This window comes from Dermacentor albipictus, chromosome 10, assembly GCF_038994185.2.
Source record: "Dermacentor albipictus isolate Rhodes 1998 colony chromosome 10, USDA_Dalb.pri_finalv2, whole genome shotgun sequence".
Classification (NCBI taxonomy): Eukaryota; Metazoa; Arthropoda; class Arachnida; order Ixodida; family Ixodidae; genus Dermacentor; species Dermacentor albipictus.
The window spans coordinates 86,636,915-86,651,032 of record NC_091830.1 but is presented as its reverse complement, the minus strand read 5'-3'; the positions used below and the strand labels follow the sequence as shown (position 1 = coordinate 86,651,032).

General features: G+C 48.6%; 1 protein-coding gene across 4 annotated transcripts in view; it reads left to right on the top strand.

Annotated features, from left to right (window-relative positions):
- The window catches only part of LOC139050537 (juvenile hormone acid O-methyltransferase-like), a 41,478-nt gene extending 31,705 nt beyond the window's left edge, over positions 1–9,773 (top strand). For 3 of the 4 annotated variants that reach the window (XM_070527047.1, XM_070527046.1, XM_070527049.1), the window contains one exon: positions 9,257–9,773. In XM_070527047.1, the coding sequence (XP_070383148.1) occupies positions 9,257–9,423 (167 nt within the window). In that variant the 3' untranslated portion in view covers positions 9,424–9,773. The remainder of the gene's footprint in view (positions 1–9,256) is intronic. The other variant, XM_070527048.1, reaches the window with a different exon arrangement.
- The last annotated feature ends 4,345 nt before the right edge of the window (positions 9,774–14,118 follow it).

Genomic DNA, 14,118 nt, shown 5'->3' with positions numbered 1-14,118 from the left:
TAGTCTCTACGTACTAAGGCCAGACTGGTTCATTTTGCCTGGCACGTGAACGTCGCCACGAGAAGAATACGCGTGCTAGCTTGTAGCTGCAACTATCGAAAGCCGGACAAATTCAGATAGAAGGAAGCACTTTCATACCTAAACGACCAGTATGCACCGAACCGGAATGAGACTGCTGCAAGTTACATGTTCATGACCAAAAACCAGGGAAATGAGAAGTTTGTTCGAGAGTGTATGGTGGAATTTCGCAAGGTTGCAGAGAATGTTGGCTCTAGCCTAGAGCGTATGTTCCAGGACAAACATCGGAGGCAGAAGTTTTAAACCTCCACGTTGAATACACTGTCGAGCAACACTATAATCCGATACAACTCAAGTCTGCAGTCAAGCTCCGCCCACGCCCTCATAACCACCAGCCCCTGTTCCTCCGCGAGGCTGCAAGTAATTCATACTTCAAACATTCTCTGTTACCTAAGTAAGGTGCTAACCACAAAAATAAAATTATAAAGGCGTAATTTTGTAAGTTTTCATTCGTCTGTTATAGCCGAACGGTGAAAGCCTAATTGTTTAATGAACTTAAATAAAACAGTTGATTCGCTGCAACTATTTATTGTAATGTTTCGCTCCAGTTGGCAGTGAAGTTTCATGAGTAAATCGAGGTTAACAGTGAAATGAACTATTTCGTGGACTTTTGAGGAGTAAAATGCTCAGGCTCCATAAACTTTGTCCGTGTCTGTTACCCAACTCACCATTACCGCCGACGAAAAGACTCTTCAAGAACAGCAGACGCTCCGGAGGTATCAAGTACGACGCCATGTTGAAATGGTCGCATGACGACTATTTTTTTTTTACTTCTGTGATTGGCTGGAGGAGTAAAAATCCCGCGGGGTTCGTGTGTTTTGACTGCCAACTGCTGTTATTTGAAGTTGTAGCCCACTGGTCCTTCTTACCATTAAGTGTAGCTGCACGTAAGCTCAACCATCGCGGGATAATCTCTGTCTCACTGCAGCGCGCAGCGCAGGCTGGTGCCGCTAGGCGTGGCCTCCAAGATCGCATCTGCGCTGATGCGATTTCGGAGGCCATGAGTCGGCCCAACGCAGCGGGCGCGGCGAGGTTCGTCGGCATCATTCACACGGGAGCCACCTAAAGGCGCTCGCGGTGGGTCAGCCGGAATCAGCTGCGTAGTCGGCTTGCCTTACTGTGTGCCACGTGCTGCTCGGCGGCCATAGACTTGGGGTCTGTTCGCTTCGCCTGCACCACTGCGAACCAGTTCACGGTGGTTCACGAGAAGTTTAGAAACTGTGCAGCTCGATTCCAGAGGTGCAGGCCCAGTGAAACACTCGAAACGAATGCAAAGGTGCAGAGGCGGTTTAGGCGTTATGCCATGTCAGACTAATGTGCGCGGAGTGCGTAAGTTTGAGAGGTCCTGAACTGCAGGTATGATCGGTTTCTGGGGTGTTAATACACACCACAGTTGCGTAGACACATCAGACGTGCGCAAGCGGGGTTTTAACGGTGCTCGCGCCCTTGTGCTGCATCGTCTGCTGCGCCGCTGCTTCGCACCTGTATGCCTGCACCAAGTCGGCACCGACAGTGGAGCAGGTTAAGCAAAATCATGAACCAGCCTTGCACCTTTTCTGCACCTTTTGAAACGATCGTTGTGGTTCTGCGGGCGCCATTGATGCACCGCTGAAACGAATGGCCGGGTGCAGCATTTCGCGGACTGGTTCAAGTGGTGCAGGCGAATCGAACGTACCCTTGGAGCGCGCCGCAGCGTGCAGCTGTTTTTCTCGACCACGTGGTTGTTACTCTGGTTTCACAAATCGAGCCAAGTGGAAGGCGCAATCAAAAGACCATCATATGGAAACAGGAAGCAGCTATTGTAGAGGCAGTCACGTGAGATGTCAAGAAGTCCGGCATTGTGCAGGCCGAAGGTTATTTTACCGTTCCATGAAAATTTCGCCGCATATGTGCCCTGTAGCGGTTCCGCAGGCTGTAAGCCCATCTTTTTCTACCTATGTTTAAAGTTGTCCACCAATTGAGCATATCTTGAAGTAAATAAATTTTATTTAATTATGGTGTTTAACGTGCCAAAGCCACGATCTGATTATGAGGCACGCCGTAGTGGGCAGGAATCCGGAAATTTGGGACCACCTGGGCTTCTTTAACGCGCACCTAAATCTAAGCACACGGGTGTTTTCGCATTTCGTGCCCATTGAAATGCGGCCGCCATGGCCGGGATTCGATCCCGCGACCTCGTGCTTTGCAGCCCAACACCATAGCTACTAAGCAACCACGGCGGGTTAAGATATTACTGACAGATATAACGAAGTGATAGATAACACGAAGTACTTTTGATTCCTCTTTTAACTCCGTTATAACGAAGTTTGCCTGTACTCCAATGCACTGTTTCGTTTCCAGGTCCACATGCACTTGTAACAGCGGCTAAATTCAGACCCCGAAACATACACACGCGGGGATTATTCCACATTTGCAACCGGCTACAAATCAATTACACGTCGCACTTGCATGTAATTACACGTAAAATGAGTTCGTTGCGGTTTGTTTCAGTTCGTATTTTAATTTTTGAGCAATCTACAACTCCTCCCTTGCGCTGATAGCGATGCTTTGCGACAGCGACAATGCCTACATTTGTTGTGTACCAACGTGTTGGTTCGGTTCTGTTTTGTTTACCTAAATTGACGCGGACCTACGAGAGAAGTGGAAGCGAGCCCTTCCGCGCCGAGAGGCTTCATTTTTTTCTGGAAACGTGTTCGCATGTGCCAAGAACATCTTGTTGCCAAAGAGGCTGTTCGTGCGGACGTGTGTACACTGAACTAAACTGTTGTGACGTTTCAACGCGAGCGATATAAGCTCAACGCAGACGCCATTTCGAAGATTTCTGAAGGCTTGCCGGCTTTCTTCCGCGTCTTAGCCGAATGAATAGCCTCGTCCAGTGAGCCGTATTGTCCACTGGCAGGATATCTGTTTGAAGTTACAATCTACTAAGTGCGTTATTATCTCAGCCCTGCTGCTTTTTGGTTAAACAAGTGGATACGTTGCGGCATAGATCACTTCCTTTCCACGAACCCTTTAAAATAATTTTTTTCTACTGTGCCTCAGATGCGATATAAAAAAACCATAAAAAAGAATAAGGCTTATGTTGCCATCCACCCGGGTTCGTGAACGAGGGAGGGCTCGATCGGGGCAGCCTCCGTTAGACGGATGCTCCGCAGCGGGGTGGTGACGAGCGATGTCTGATCACCGAGCAGCTGTGCTCATGGGTGTTTATTTGGTGCGGTGACCAATGTTGCCCACCGAGCCTGGCAGGCCACCTAGTCTGGTGGGCAATGAAGATTATTCCCGAGGGAGCATCATATGTTCGTTACTCCCCTTACCCCCAGTTTGTTTGGTCGTTAGAAACAAAATACATCCAGGCTCAATGTATAAGGCTCTGCCTCCGTCCCAGCGGAGTCGACGGTGCCTGCTATCCAGGCGAGTAACGGTCCGGCGGCTTCCGTGGCCGAGTACTCCGCCTCGGCACCGGTGTAGACGGACCGGGTGTGGCAACGCCGGGTGCTGCCTGAAGCAGCCTCGCTCAGTCCGGAGAACCCGCAGTGGCCGGCCTTGAGAGTGGTGCCGGACTTGACACCGGCCCAACGGGTGCCACACCACTAGCAACGCTTGCCGCCTCCGAGGTTGGTGATACTTCACTGGAAGCGGCTGGTGTTGCCGCTGGTCCTCCTGCGGGCTGGTCTTCTGAAGCGGCAGATGAGGGTACCAGCCAGGTCCCAAGGCGAGGCCTAAAATGGTCGGTGTGTTGGTGTCATGTGGTCCTGCTCGGCATGTGGACGAGCAGAGATGAAGCCCTAGCAGGAGTTACGACCTGTCCGGCGGACGAGGGTGCCAGGACGGAAGTTCCTAGCGACGGAAGTTCCTGGCGAAGACTGGAGCTTCCGACTCCGACGACGGCCCAGGATGGCACCCTCGGTCAGCAGCCAGCTTCTGCTTCAGCTGCTTCAGGGGCGCTGTGGATCGGAGGTCCAGATGCAAGACGTCCAAGGGAGTCTTGACCATCGCACCCAGTAGGAGCTCACAGGGGGCACGGCCAGTGGCATCGTGGCGCGTGGCCCCGTACTGATACAGTACCCGGGCAACCTGCGTCCAGAAACCTCCAGCCTGGCTCTTCTTGAGCTTGCCCTTGATGGTCTGCACCACCCGCTAGGCTTCACCGTTTGAAGCAGGGTGAAACAGTGGAGCCATCATCCGGCGGATTCCGTTCTTGTCAGCCAGGCACAGTACTGACTCTGTGCTGGCGAAAGCGGGACTATTTTCGGACACAATGACGTCCGGCAACCTCTGGGTGGCGAAGACCTGTCACAACGCCGTAATGGCCGCGCTTGCTGATGGAGTGCTGACAGGTATAACCTCCACACACTTCAAGAAGGCGTCCACCACCACCAAAGAGTAATGGCCCTTGAAGGCCCTCAAAAACCGTATGCAGCCGGGACTAGGGTCTCTGTGGGATCGGGCAGGGGGTGATATCCACATGACGTGAGGTCCACTGATGCTCCTGGAGACTTGGCAGCTCTGAACCATGTGAACTATGTCCTGGTTCATACTAGGCCACCATCTTGATCTTTTTCATGCCAGGATGACCCGCAGCAGCAACTGCAGGAGCCTGGACCGGAGACTGTGGGATCACTCTCCTGGAACCCCACAGAAGGCAGCCCTGCAGACCCGTTGTACCAACTCCTGCCCACGGGGCACCGCCTAGATTACCTGAGACAGGACTGGGGTCTCGGCTAGTCGGCTGCGACACTGCAGATCTAGAGAGTAGGTCATTTCATTTCCATCAAAGGACATAAACGAACACTATGGAAGAAAGGCACGAAGAACTGCCATCGCGCGACAGGGCTGACCATAACGTTCTTTTTGAGGGCAATGAGACTTGGCTGGTCAGGTGCATCACACAACGCCGTGGTGAATGACATAAGCACAAATGCGCCGCACGTTAAGTTATTTCGCCTAAAGCTATCCGTTGCATGTTTAATATGCAAACACGTTGAAATCAGTGTGGGAGACGCACTTTTCCTGGTGAAACATTCGCGTCATCGCGCAACATCAGCCATCAAAGCTCGCTAGGTTGATGCTATTCTACTTACGTCGACGCCTCTCGAGGCACTTTCTGTCCCTAGCGAAATTTCGGAGGAAGTTTCCTGGCCAGAAAAGAAGTATTAAAGGACACTGATGCAGCCATGCAAGAGCCGCAAAATTGAGACAGTTCACTTTAGGAAATCGCGAGCATCGTGACAAAGACGTCCTTCACAGGGCCTAACGGTGTTTTTGCGGTGGGCGGAAAGGCCACTTCGAAAAGTAGTACCGTTCACAGACAAGGCGTCAGATGCCATGTCGCAGGCAGCGCAGCGGCAGACATGCTCTAATTTTTGACAGCACTGTGCTTAAACGGGAGACTGCGACATCCCGACAATTTCTTATCGTCCACCAAGCACAAAAAGCTCATCTTGTTCCGTCCCTCCGTAGGATCGTTCATTGGTATGGCGTTCCTTTGAACGTGATCACCTACGTTGGTGATCACGCGACGTGAATGTCAAGTATCGCTCCAGCTAGCCGCGTCTTCTCAAGTGCGGGTTAGACTTTAGCTGTCACCTAGGGAACGCGCTCCCTATTATCGGACAGTTGTACTTGCAAGCCGTGTTGCGTAGAAAGACGATGCTAAGCACATTGATTGTCACCGGCTGCACCGGGCCAAGCCTCTGTGAAGGAGGCTTCATTCAACAACTCGCCCTCTTGCCAATGTCGTTTCTTGGCATGACAGAAAAGGCCCTTTAAACATGTAGACATGGAGTATTAGACGAGTTTCCTGAACTGCTTCAGCCAAGATTCGGTTGAATCCAAGAATCATCCGATGAAATTCTACATCAAAGACGGAGTCCAGCCTGAGTTGCACAAAGTGAGGCCGGTGCCATACGACCTCTGACCTCCGAGTTGAAGCCGAAGTTGAAGCCGAATTGAACGGGTTGGAAGAGGCAGGCATATTGTCACCAGTAACCCATAGGAATGAGCAGTTCCAATCGTACAAGTAAAAAAGAAACATGGTTCGCATCTGTGGTGATTTCAGAACAACCATAAACGCTGCCTGTATAGCCTAGCAGCACCCATTGCCCAGTATCGTGAAGACAGCGTCGCGCTCTGCCTTACGCAAGATTGGTACTCTTACGTGTACCAACTCGTAGATTCCCACAAAACTCTTGCTAGGCAGACGCAGAAAACGTACACTATAGTATGCAGAAAGCAGAGGCAAGGCGAGTGCCACTACCAACAGTCAGTGGAGGAGCCGTGCTATATATGCACATATACGCGTGTACTTACGCCTGTCTTATTATCGTTATGCTTCACAAACTAGCCCAACAGTAAATAGTTCAGGAGTCCCAGATGTGAAACAAGAAGTGAAACGATTCTCCTTTTTTGTTAATCACGTTTCAGTGCGATTTTCGGGACGTCTCTCGAACGCCGTATTAATGCTTGGTCGGGATGAAAGTTCACCAACTAGGTGGCGCCCCAAAGTGTAACGTGCGGCGCACATTTTGTTCGGATTTAAACGTTCAGCTGCTCTCCCTACTCTTCGTGCTCTCAGCAATCAAACTTCTCTTTGACTGAACTTCCCGCATACCACGCAGAAATAAGAGCGCAGCCGAAAAGTGCCTCGGTGGCTTCCCAAGCTCCGTTTCTGAGGTTGCGGGTTGTTCTCCCGTTCGCGGTACCCGCACACAGACGAAGGAGGAATGCAAAACCGGCTGTATGCCATGCTTCGGCTGCACGTTGAGGAACCTCCAATTTGCAAAGTTCATCAGCGGCCATTCACTACAGCGTCTCTCAAAGCCAGTGTAATTCCTCTAGGACGTTCAACCCCATTGGTAAATAAATCAAGGAACTAAAACGAACCGGGACGACTCGAGTTTTAATAGCAATCACATGGGCAACGAAGGCGAAATTTTGTCGTCAACGTCGCAGTGATGGTCTGCACACACAGACACACACACGCATGTTATATATATATTAAGACGATTAGGTGGGTTGGTTACGATTAGTAAGAAACCGTGCTCGACATCACATGTACAGTCGAGTGCAAAGCTCTAACGACCAGAGTTGCCGCTATAATTCTTTTTTCTTCAAAGCCCAGGCATAAAGGTTGAAATCAAGTGCACTGCGCACGTGCGCCTCCTTCACCCAGCGCCATGCTTTTTATCCAACTTCAGGTTGCACGGCTGTGCGAATATTTTTTTCTTTTTTTTGCATATTCCATGGTCTCTAGACATTTGAATTCGACTGTACATGAATTCGATGTGATTATGTGTGCCGTGCATATGCTAGGGTGTTGCTATATTATTGAAACGCCAAAATTTGCTTAGACCAGGCTCTACGATCTTGAAGGAATTACTCACTCAGATGTACCTCATCTGAAAGTGGTGTAATTTCGCTGGTGCCGACGGCAGTGCTCCTTACGGGCATAGCATCAGTCGTTACGCGCCCTACTCAGTATACTAAACCTCTTCTGAAGGAACTCCAAAGACAAATACAAACTCTTATTAGACTGATGAAGCCTTCTTTGCAAACTATATTTTCGTCATTTTTTTGCGGCATTAGAGAGTTTTAGAATAGGGGCCCCAAACGTTTTGAGGTACCAAAGAAATAGCGTCGAAACCACTGCGCATGCGCGAGACGCGTACTGCGTCTGGGTTTTGCGTTGGGAACGCTATTTCACCGAATTAGCGAGAGCCCAAATGGCGGCCCCAAAAGCTTTGCGTCACCAAACATCGCAGCACCCACCGAAGCGACGGCTCCAACCAAGCGCCAAACTGGGTTCGATTCGTTGTAACGTGTGAAGTTCGCAGGCTAGGAGAAGTGACTGAGGTCATCGCTTTCTCACCTTGCGTGTGTTATGAAGAGTGATTCATTAGACTCCCCTAATTCCGAATTCGATTGTAGATTTTATGGCTCTTAGGCCTAACACGACTAAGCTTGGCTGGTGAATGCAAGTAAAGTTGGTTTGCTCAAAATTAAGCGCAACTAATTGTTTGCTGCTTACAGAATAACCTCTGAATTTAAGCTAAACGCGGATGCACGCAAGTCAAAATTACCATTCCTGTCATGAAATGGTATATTTTATTTTCTTATTTCTAATAGCTTTTCTTTGACGCCGTAGTGGCGCTGTCAGCGCAAGACGCTATCCGCAAACGCAAAGCGCTATTCTAAACTCTTTACTTCTGCATGCCCCAACGCTAACACCCGCAAATCTCTTTGGGGCCTGAAACTATTGTGGCCCCTATTCTAAAACTCTCTATTAGGTCGATTAATAAACGCAAGGATGAAGGTAGAAATCTTATTTTTTTCCTTTTTCCGCCGGAACCGCAGCGTCGGTACGTCAGCGTGACGTAACGTATTTCAACGTATTTGAGCGTGTATGTGTCGCATTGGCTCAGCGAAAGGTGCTGAAACTTGATACGGTCAGCCTTTTTCTTCTTGAGAGCACGATCTAGCCCATTTTTGGAGATAAACAACAAACTAGGCCCTAACAGACACCATCAGAATCAATGATGTCACGGCATGCTGGTGCGGAAATTTCAAGGCGCGTTGCCTCACGTGTTTTCTTTTTGTGCCTTTTATGACATGCCAGGCCTCTTCTCGGGGTAAGTGGCTGCTGAAGAGTAACTTGCGAACACGGACGAAACCATTTTAATTCGTTAGCATTAGAAATGCCAAAAGTGGAAAAGAACATGTATGTGCCTCAAGTGTGGGAAGACTGACACGGGGTACAAGTATAGAAGCAATGGGAGAGCTTAGAAGAGCGTGCACAAGCAATATCTATATATGCTCCGGACCACGGTCAGTTGCGCTTCGCTCAAAACGTGTGTCGAGTGAGCCCCCAAACAAAGCGTACTTTTCAATGCGGTGAACGCGGTTGAAATCATAGATCCGGTGCCTCAAAAAGGCGCGACGAAGCGTTTCTCTCGCATTTACCACTAAATTTCCAGTGAGTTGTTTCTTTTCCTGTTCTGTGTCCATTTAAGGGAGCCAAAAAATTTAGTTCACATGCGTATCTCGCGTCCGAGGAGTTCGCCGGCCGAGCTAAACCTTGCTATCGCGGCCAGTGCTTCGCCCCTCTGGCGAAATAAGGTCACTTTTTATTCTCAACATTCACTGTTCGCTTATCTTTCTCGCATGTATCATTTTTCAGACGGCCAAATCTCTTTGAACCCAGCGGCGAAGTTGATGACACCCGAAGAGATAGAAGTCCTGAAGGCAGACATCATCAGCGAAGTATCGACGTGGACAAACCCCGATGCCTTTTCAGGACGGCCGGCCCTCTTCTTAGTGCACGCGATAAAGGAACAAAACATTTGACTAATGAAACCATAGAAATGGTCGCCGAAAGTCGACGTACAAAGGTTGTATGCTGTATTCGGGACGACAGGGCCTCTTCACAATAGCAATAACAGTGTTTAAAAATACGCTTTACTGTAGTTTGTGTGCGTGCGTATTTGGGAATATAATTGCACAACGTAAAACGCAAGCCAGACTTAACAAATAAGCTTTACTGTAGTTTGTGTGGGTGTGTATTTGGAAATTTAATCGCACAACGTAAAACGCAAGCCATACTTAGCCAAGGCAAGTCACGCGGATGGTCTTGCCAGGTATATCTCGATCTGTATTTACGGGTTTTTGAACTTTTGTCTAATAAACCTGCTTACTCAAGAGCGAAATACTTCTTTAAGCCACATTGAAGTATTTTCACTATAGGGCTGTATGTAAATTAATGAAATGTCGACAAGCATTGGTAAAGGGTCTTCACTGGTGTTCGTACATTTATGTCAGTTTAACAAGTGAAGAAAGGTAAAGGAATCTGTGCAAATTAAAGAGAATCTTGTCTGCTTGCTCATGTCCGCAAGCTGACGGTTAGAAAATTGAAATGTGGTTGTGAGCCGCGTGACCTCCCGAAACTGCCAAGTGGATTCCAAGAGTAAGCCGCAAGAGGATGCTGCAGAATAATTTTGACCGCCTGTGTTATGGTGTACGCTTTACCGTCGACAAACGGATATGTACCGCGCATGCGGAAGGTTAGGCCACCCGGCCGACGTCTGCCCGGCACCGGAAGACGTGATTTGCAGAAGTTGGGGGAAGCCATGCCCGTCCTAGGATCACACGTGCACCCCCCATGTGCCCCGTGTGGAGGGCCTCACTCTACCGCAGACAAGCTGCGCAAGCAGCGATTCCAAATACCGTATCTGGTTCGCAGAAGAAGGCGCAAACGTCAGCGCGCCAAACCACCTGTGCCCACCGGCGCCAACCAGGTGCGGAGCAGCAGCAGATCCCCGTCGAGAGCACCACGCGCTTCGTCCAGGAGTGGGCGCACCTGCTCCAGGGAGCGCGCGTGATCCAGGGGACATGGTGCAACTGCATGGTACCAACTTCCTTCACCCAGTTTCTAAGGAGACGCTCCTACCACCCATCCACCCATCCACCCATCCGTCCGTCCGTCCGTCCCTCCGTCCGTCCGTCCGTCGGTCCGTCCGTCCGTCCGTCCGTCCGTCCGTCCGTCCGTCCGTCCGTCCATCCGTCCGTCCATCCATCCGTCCGTCCGTCCGTCCGTCCGTCCGTCCGTCCGTCCGTCCGTCCGTCCATCCATCCATCCGTCCATCCATCCATCCATCCGTCCGTCCGTCCATCCGTCCGTCCACCACCTGGCGTTCGACTACAAGCATCGCCCATTGGGGAGACTCGCTGGGCGGACTGTGTCAAGGACGATGTCAAGGGAACGTCACCCACGGTAATGAGGGAAGCATCACCACTGAGGCCGAAAACGCTTTGCTAAGGAGCGCCTTTGAGCGCCTTCAAGCAGAGGTAGACGAACACAAATTGGCGGCTACGTCGCTGCATTCGCAGTCGGCTCCCCCACCGGGAGCTGTGGACACGCCCGTCGAGATCTCGTCGTAGACGCCTGTAGCCGAGTGCCCCGCTAAGCAGAGAGCACTGTCAAGGACCTTGTTTTTATTTTATTTATTTCCAGTACTGGTTAGCCCTGCCGGGCTGTTACAGGGTGGGAATACAGAGCACAAAGCTGTCAAATTTTTTTTCAATAGGGTCAACCATGTTATTGCTCGGAAATGCACACGAATTCAAGATGTTCCACTCAACAATTGTCTTGACAATGAAAGAGTACTTAAAGACATCAACTCTTGGCACGTAAGGCATTATAGTGTGATTGTGATTCGTTCGCAGTGAAACCTTTCCAGGAGGCTTCAAATACAAACTCGAATTCAGGCTGAGCTGATTGTGATAGACTTGATATAACAATTTAAGGCGTGCGATTCTCCTGCGCACCGCCAAGGTATTGAGATCAGCTCTGAAGAGCATGGAGGTTATCGAGTGCGTTTTATCGTAATCAGAAAAAATAAACCTAACCGTCATTCGTTGAATGCGCTCTAATTTATCTATTATGTATTGTTGATGAGGGTCCCAAATTACACAAGCATACTCTGAATGTGGTATAAGGATTCTAGTGTTCGCCTTACGCTTAATGTCTGAAGCAGCATCTCTTAATTTGAGCCGTAATAAGCCAAGCTCGCGCTAGGCTTATCCACATGTGTTTTCGGCGTGGTCATTCCAGTTGAGGTTACTAGTGATTGTTGCACCAAGATAATTCAACTTTGCCGAGCGCTTAATTACATTATTATTTACAGCGTACGAAAACATCAATGGAGTTTTCTTAGTCGTAACTGTCATACAAACAGATTTATCAAAATTGATTTGCATATGCCATTTTTCACACCAGTTATAAATTCGAAATAAAACATCATTTAGTGGTTCTTGATCAGAAACGCTCTTAACGCGGCAAAACAAGAGGCACTCATCGGAAAACAACCACACTTCAACCATAAGAAGTACATACATATTAATATAGAGATATCATTAATATACAGTAGGAACAAAATTGGACCCAAAACCCACCCCTGAGGCACACCTGATGATACAGGAAGGAAGGACGAACACTCGCCATCTATTTCAACAAACTGTTATCTCTTGTGTAAGTAAGCCTGAATCCATTTCATAATTTTTGAGCTTACTTTATGCCCATAAAGCTTTCCAATTAGCTTGGTATGCTTAATCCTATCAAATGCCTTGATAAATCCAGAGCGATAACATCAAATTGTTGGCGACAATTAAGAGCTTCTGCAAAACTGTGTATGGCTTCAAACAATTGCGTGACAGTTGACAGACGCCTTCCAAAACCATGTCAGACGCCTTCCAAAGACCCACGAGGGGTATTACATAAGGGGTGGGTACATATATTTTGGTGAGCGAGTGTTAGCAGAACGAAACATGACTGGTAACATTATTGGCAAAGTTGGATGAGCACGTGATGGCTGCGATGTCGTTGGGTAGGTCGTTCCAGTCTGCTGCAGTACGGGAGAAAAATGATGCGGCAAAAGTGGTAGTTCGGGCACGAGGTCGGGAAACTTGTAGCGGATGACGAGTGCGATGAGATATGCGGGCTGGAGGGACGATGTAGGGTGCGCGACCTAGTGAACTATGGAAAAATTTATGAAACAAGCAAAGGCTGGCAATGCGGCGACGAAGTGATAAGGGCAATAAGTCGGATTCAGCTTTCAAAGCTGACACACTGATGTCGTAAGAATATGATGAATGGATGAATCTGGCTGCTCTGTTTTGCACTGATTCGAGTGCATTTATAAGGTAAGCTTGGTGCGGGTTCCAAATGGGTGAGGCATATAACCAATAACCCCACGTGGTCGGGTTATTGGTTTTTTTTGGCGCTTCGGAAAAGTCTTTTCTTTTTGTTATTCATGCGTTTTAGCACGGAATTGAACCAAGGTGATTCATGGCGCTCAGTTACGGTGATGGTAGGTATGAATTTTTCAATTAGAGCGTGCATTTTGTTTTTGAACAGTAGCCAATTAGTTTCAGGAGTGCGATCATGAAAATCGGTTAGAAACCAGGTTCGGAATGCATCAAGTTCACTGTTCATGCTTTCATAGTCTCCTTTGTCATAAAGTGTGATAGTTTTAGTTATTTTTTTGGGGTGCGGTAAGTGGTTGAAAAACGTAGCGTGTATTACTGAGTGGTCACTGATTCCCGGCAGATTCAAGAGTGATATCAAGTTTTCTGGATGTGATGTTAATTATATTAGATCTAATATGTTCGACGATTGAGCATTTTGCCTTGTTGGGCTGGTGACCAGTTGGGTCAGACCAAAAGTGTGGCACGTATTCAAGAAATCGCGCGCACAAGAATTAGTCGTGTCAGTTGGGTTCTGCCAATTTATTTCGGGAAAGTTGAAGTCACCTAGGACAAAAAGACAAGCGTGTGGAAGTTCCGAAGTTATCATATGAAGGGCGTTGTGGAAAGAAGGTATAAACGAAGCATCACTGTCTGGGGCACGATAGCAAGCGCAGATTACTGTCGGTGGAAATGAGGCTTTAGAACAGATGAATAATATTTCGATGGGAGAGTCAATCGGCATAACATGAAATTGCAGGCTGTAGTGTGTTGCTATTAGAACGCCACCGCCTCGTTTACCGATGCGGTCGCAGCGGAAGACGTCACAGTTGTGGAATGCGGTCTGTACTTCGTTATCCGTTATGTTCTCGTTTAGCCATGTTTCTGTTAGTACGACTACATTGCTTTCTGTGGTGTTGATTAGGCTAGATAGAGCATCGCGTTTAGGCAGGAGGCTTCTAATGTTAGTGTAAAGGACTGATAGCGAGTTCGGAATGTTTTTTTGGGCATGTTTGGCTGATAGCTATAGCGTTCGAGGTAACACTGATTGTGATGTGTGATCGAACGTGTACGTGGTGGTGCCGATAACCATCCTGTCATGTCGAAGGGTGAACTTTTTTTTATGACTTTTAGCGCAATCTATGAGGTTTTTACGGGCAATACGAGTGTTACGGGAGTAGTCTTCGGATACGCTGTGAAGTGTACCCTTAAAGAGTTTTGCGTTAGAAAGAACCAGTTCCTTGGTTTTGAAGTGTGCGAACTTGACAATGATAGGCCTGTTCTTTTCAGCATTAAAATTAC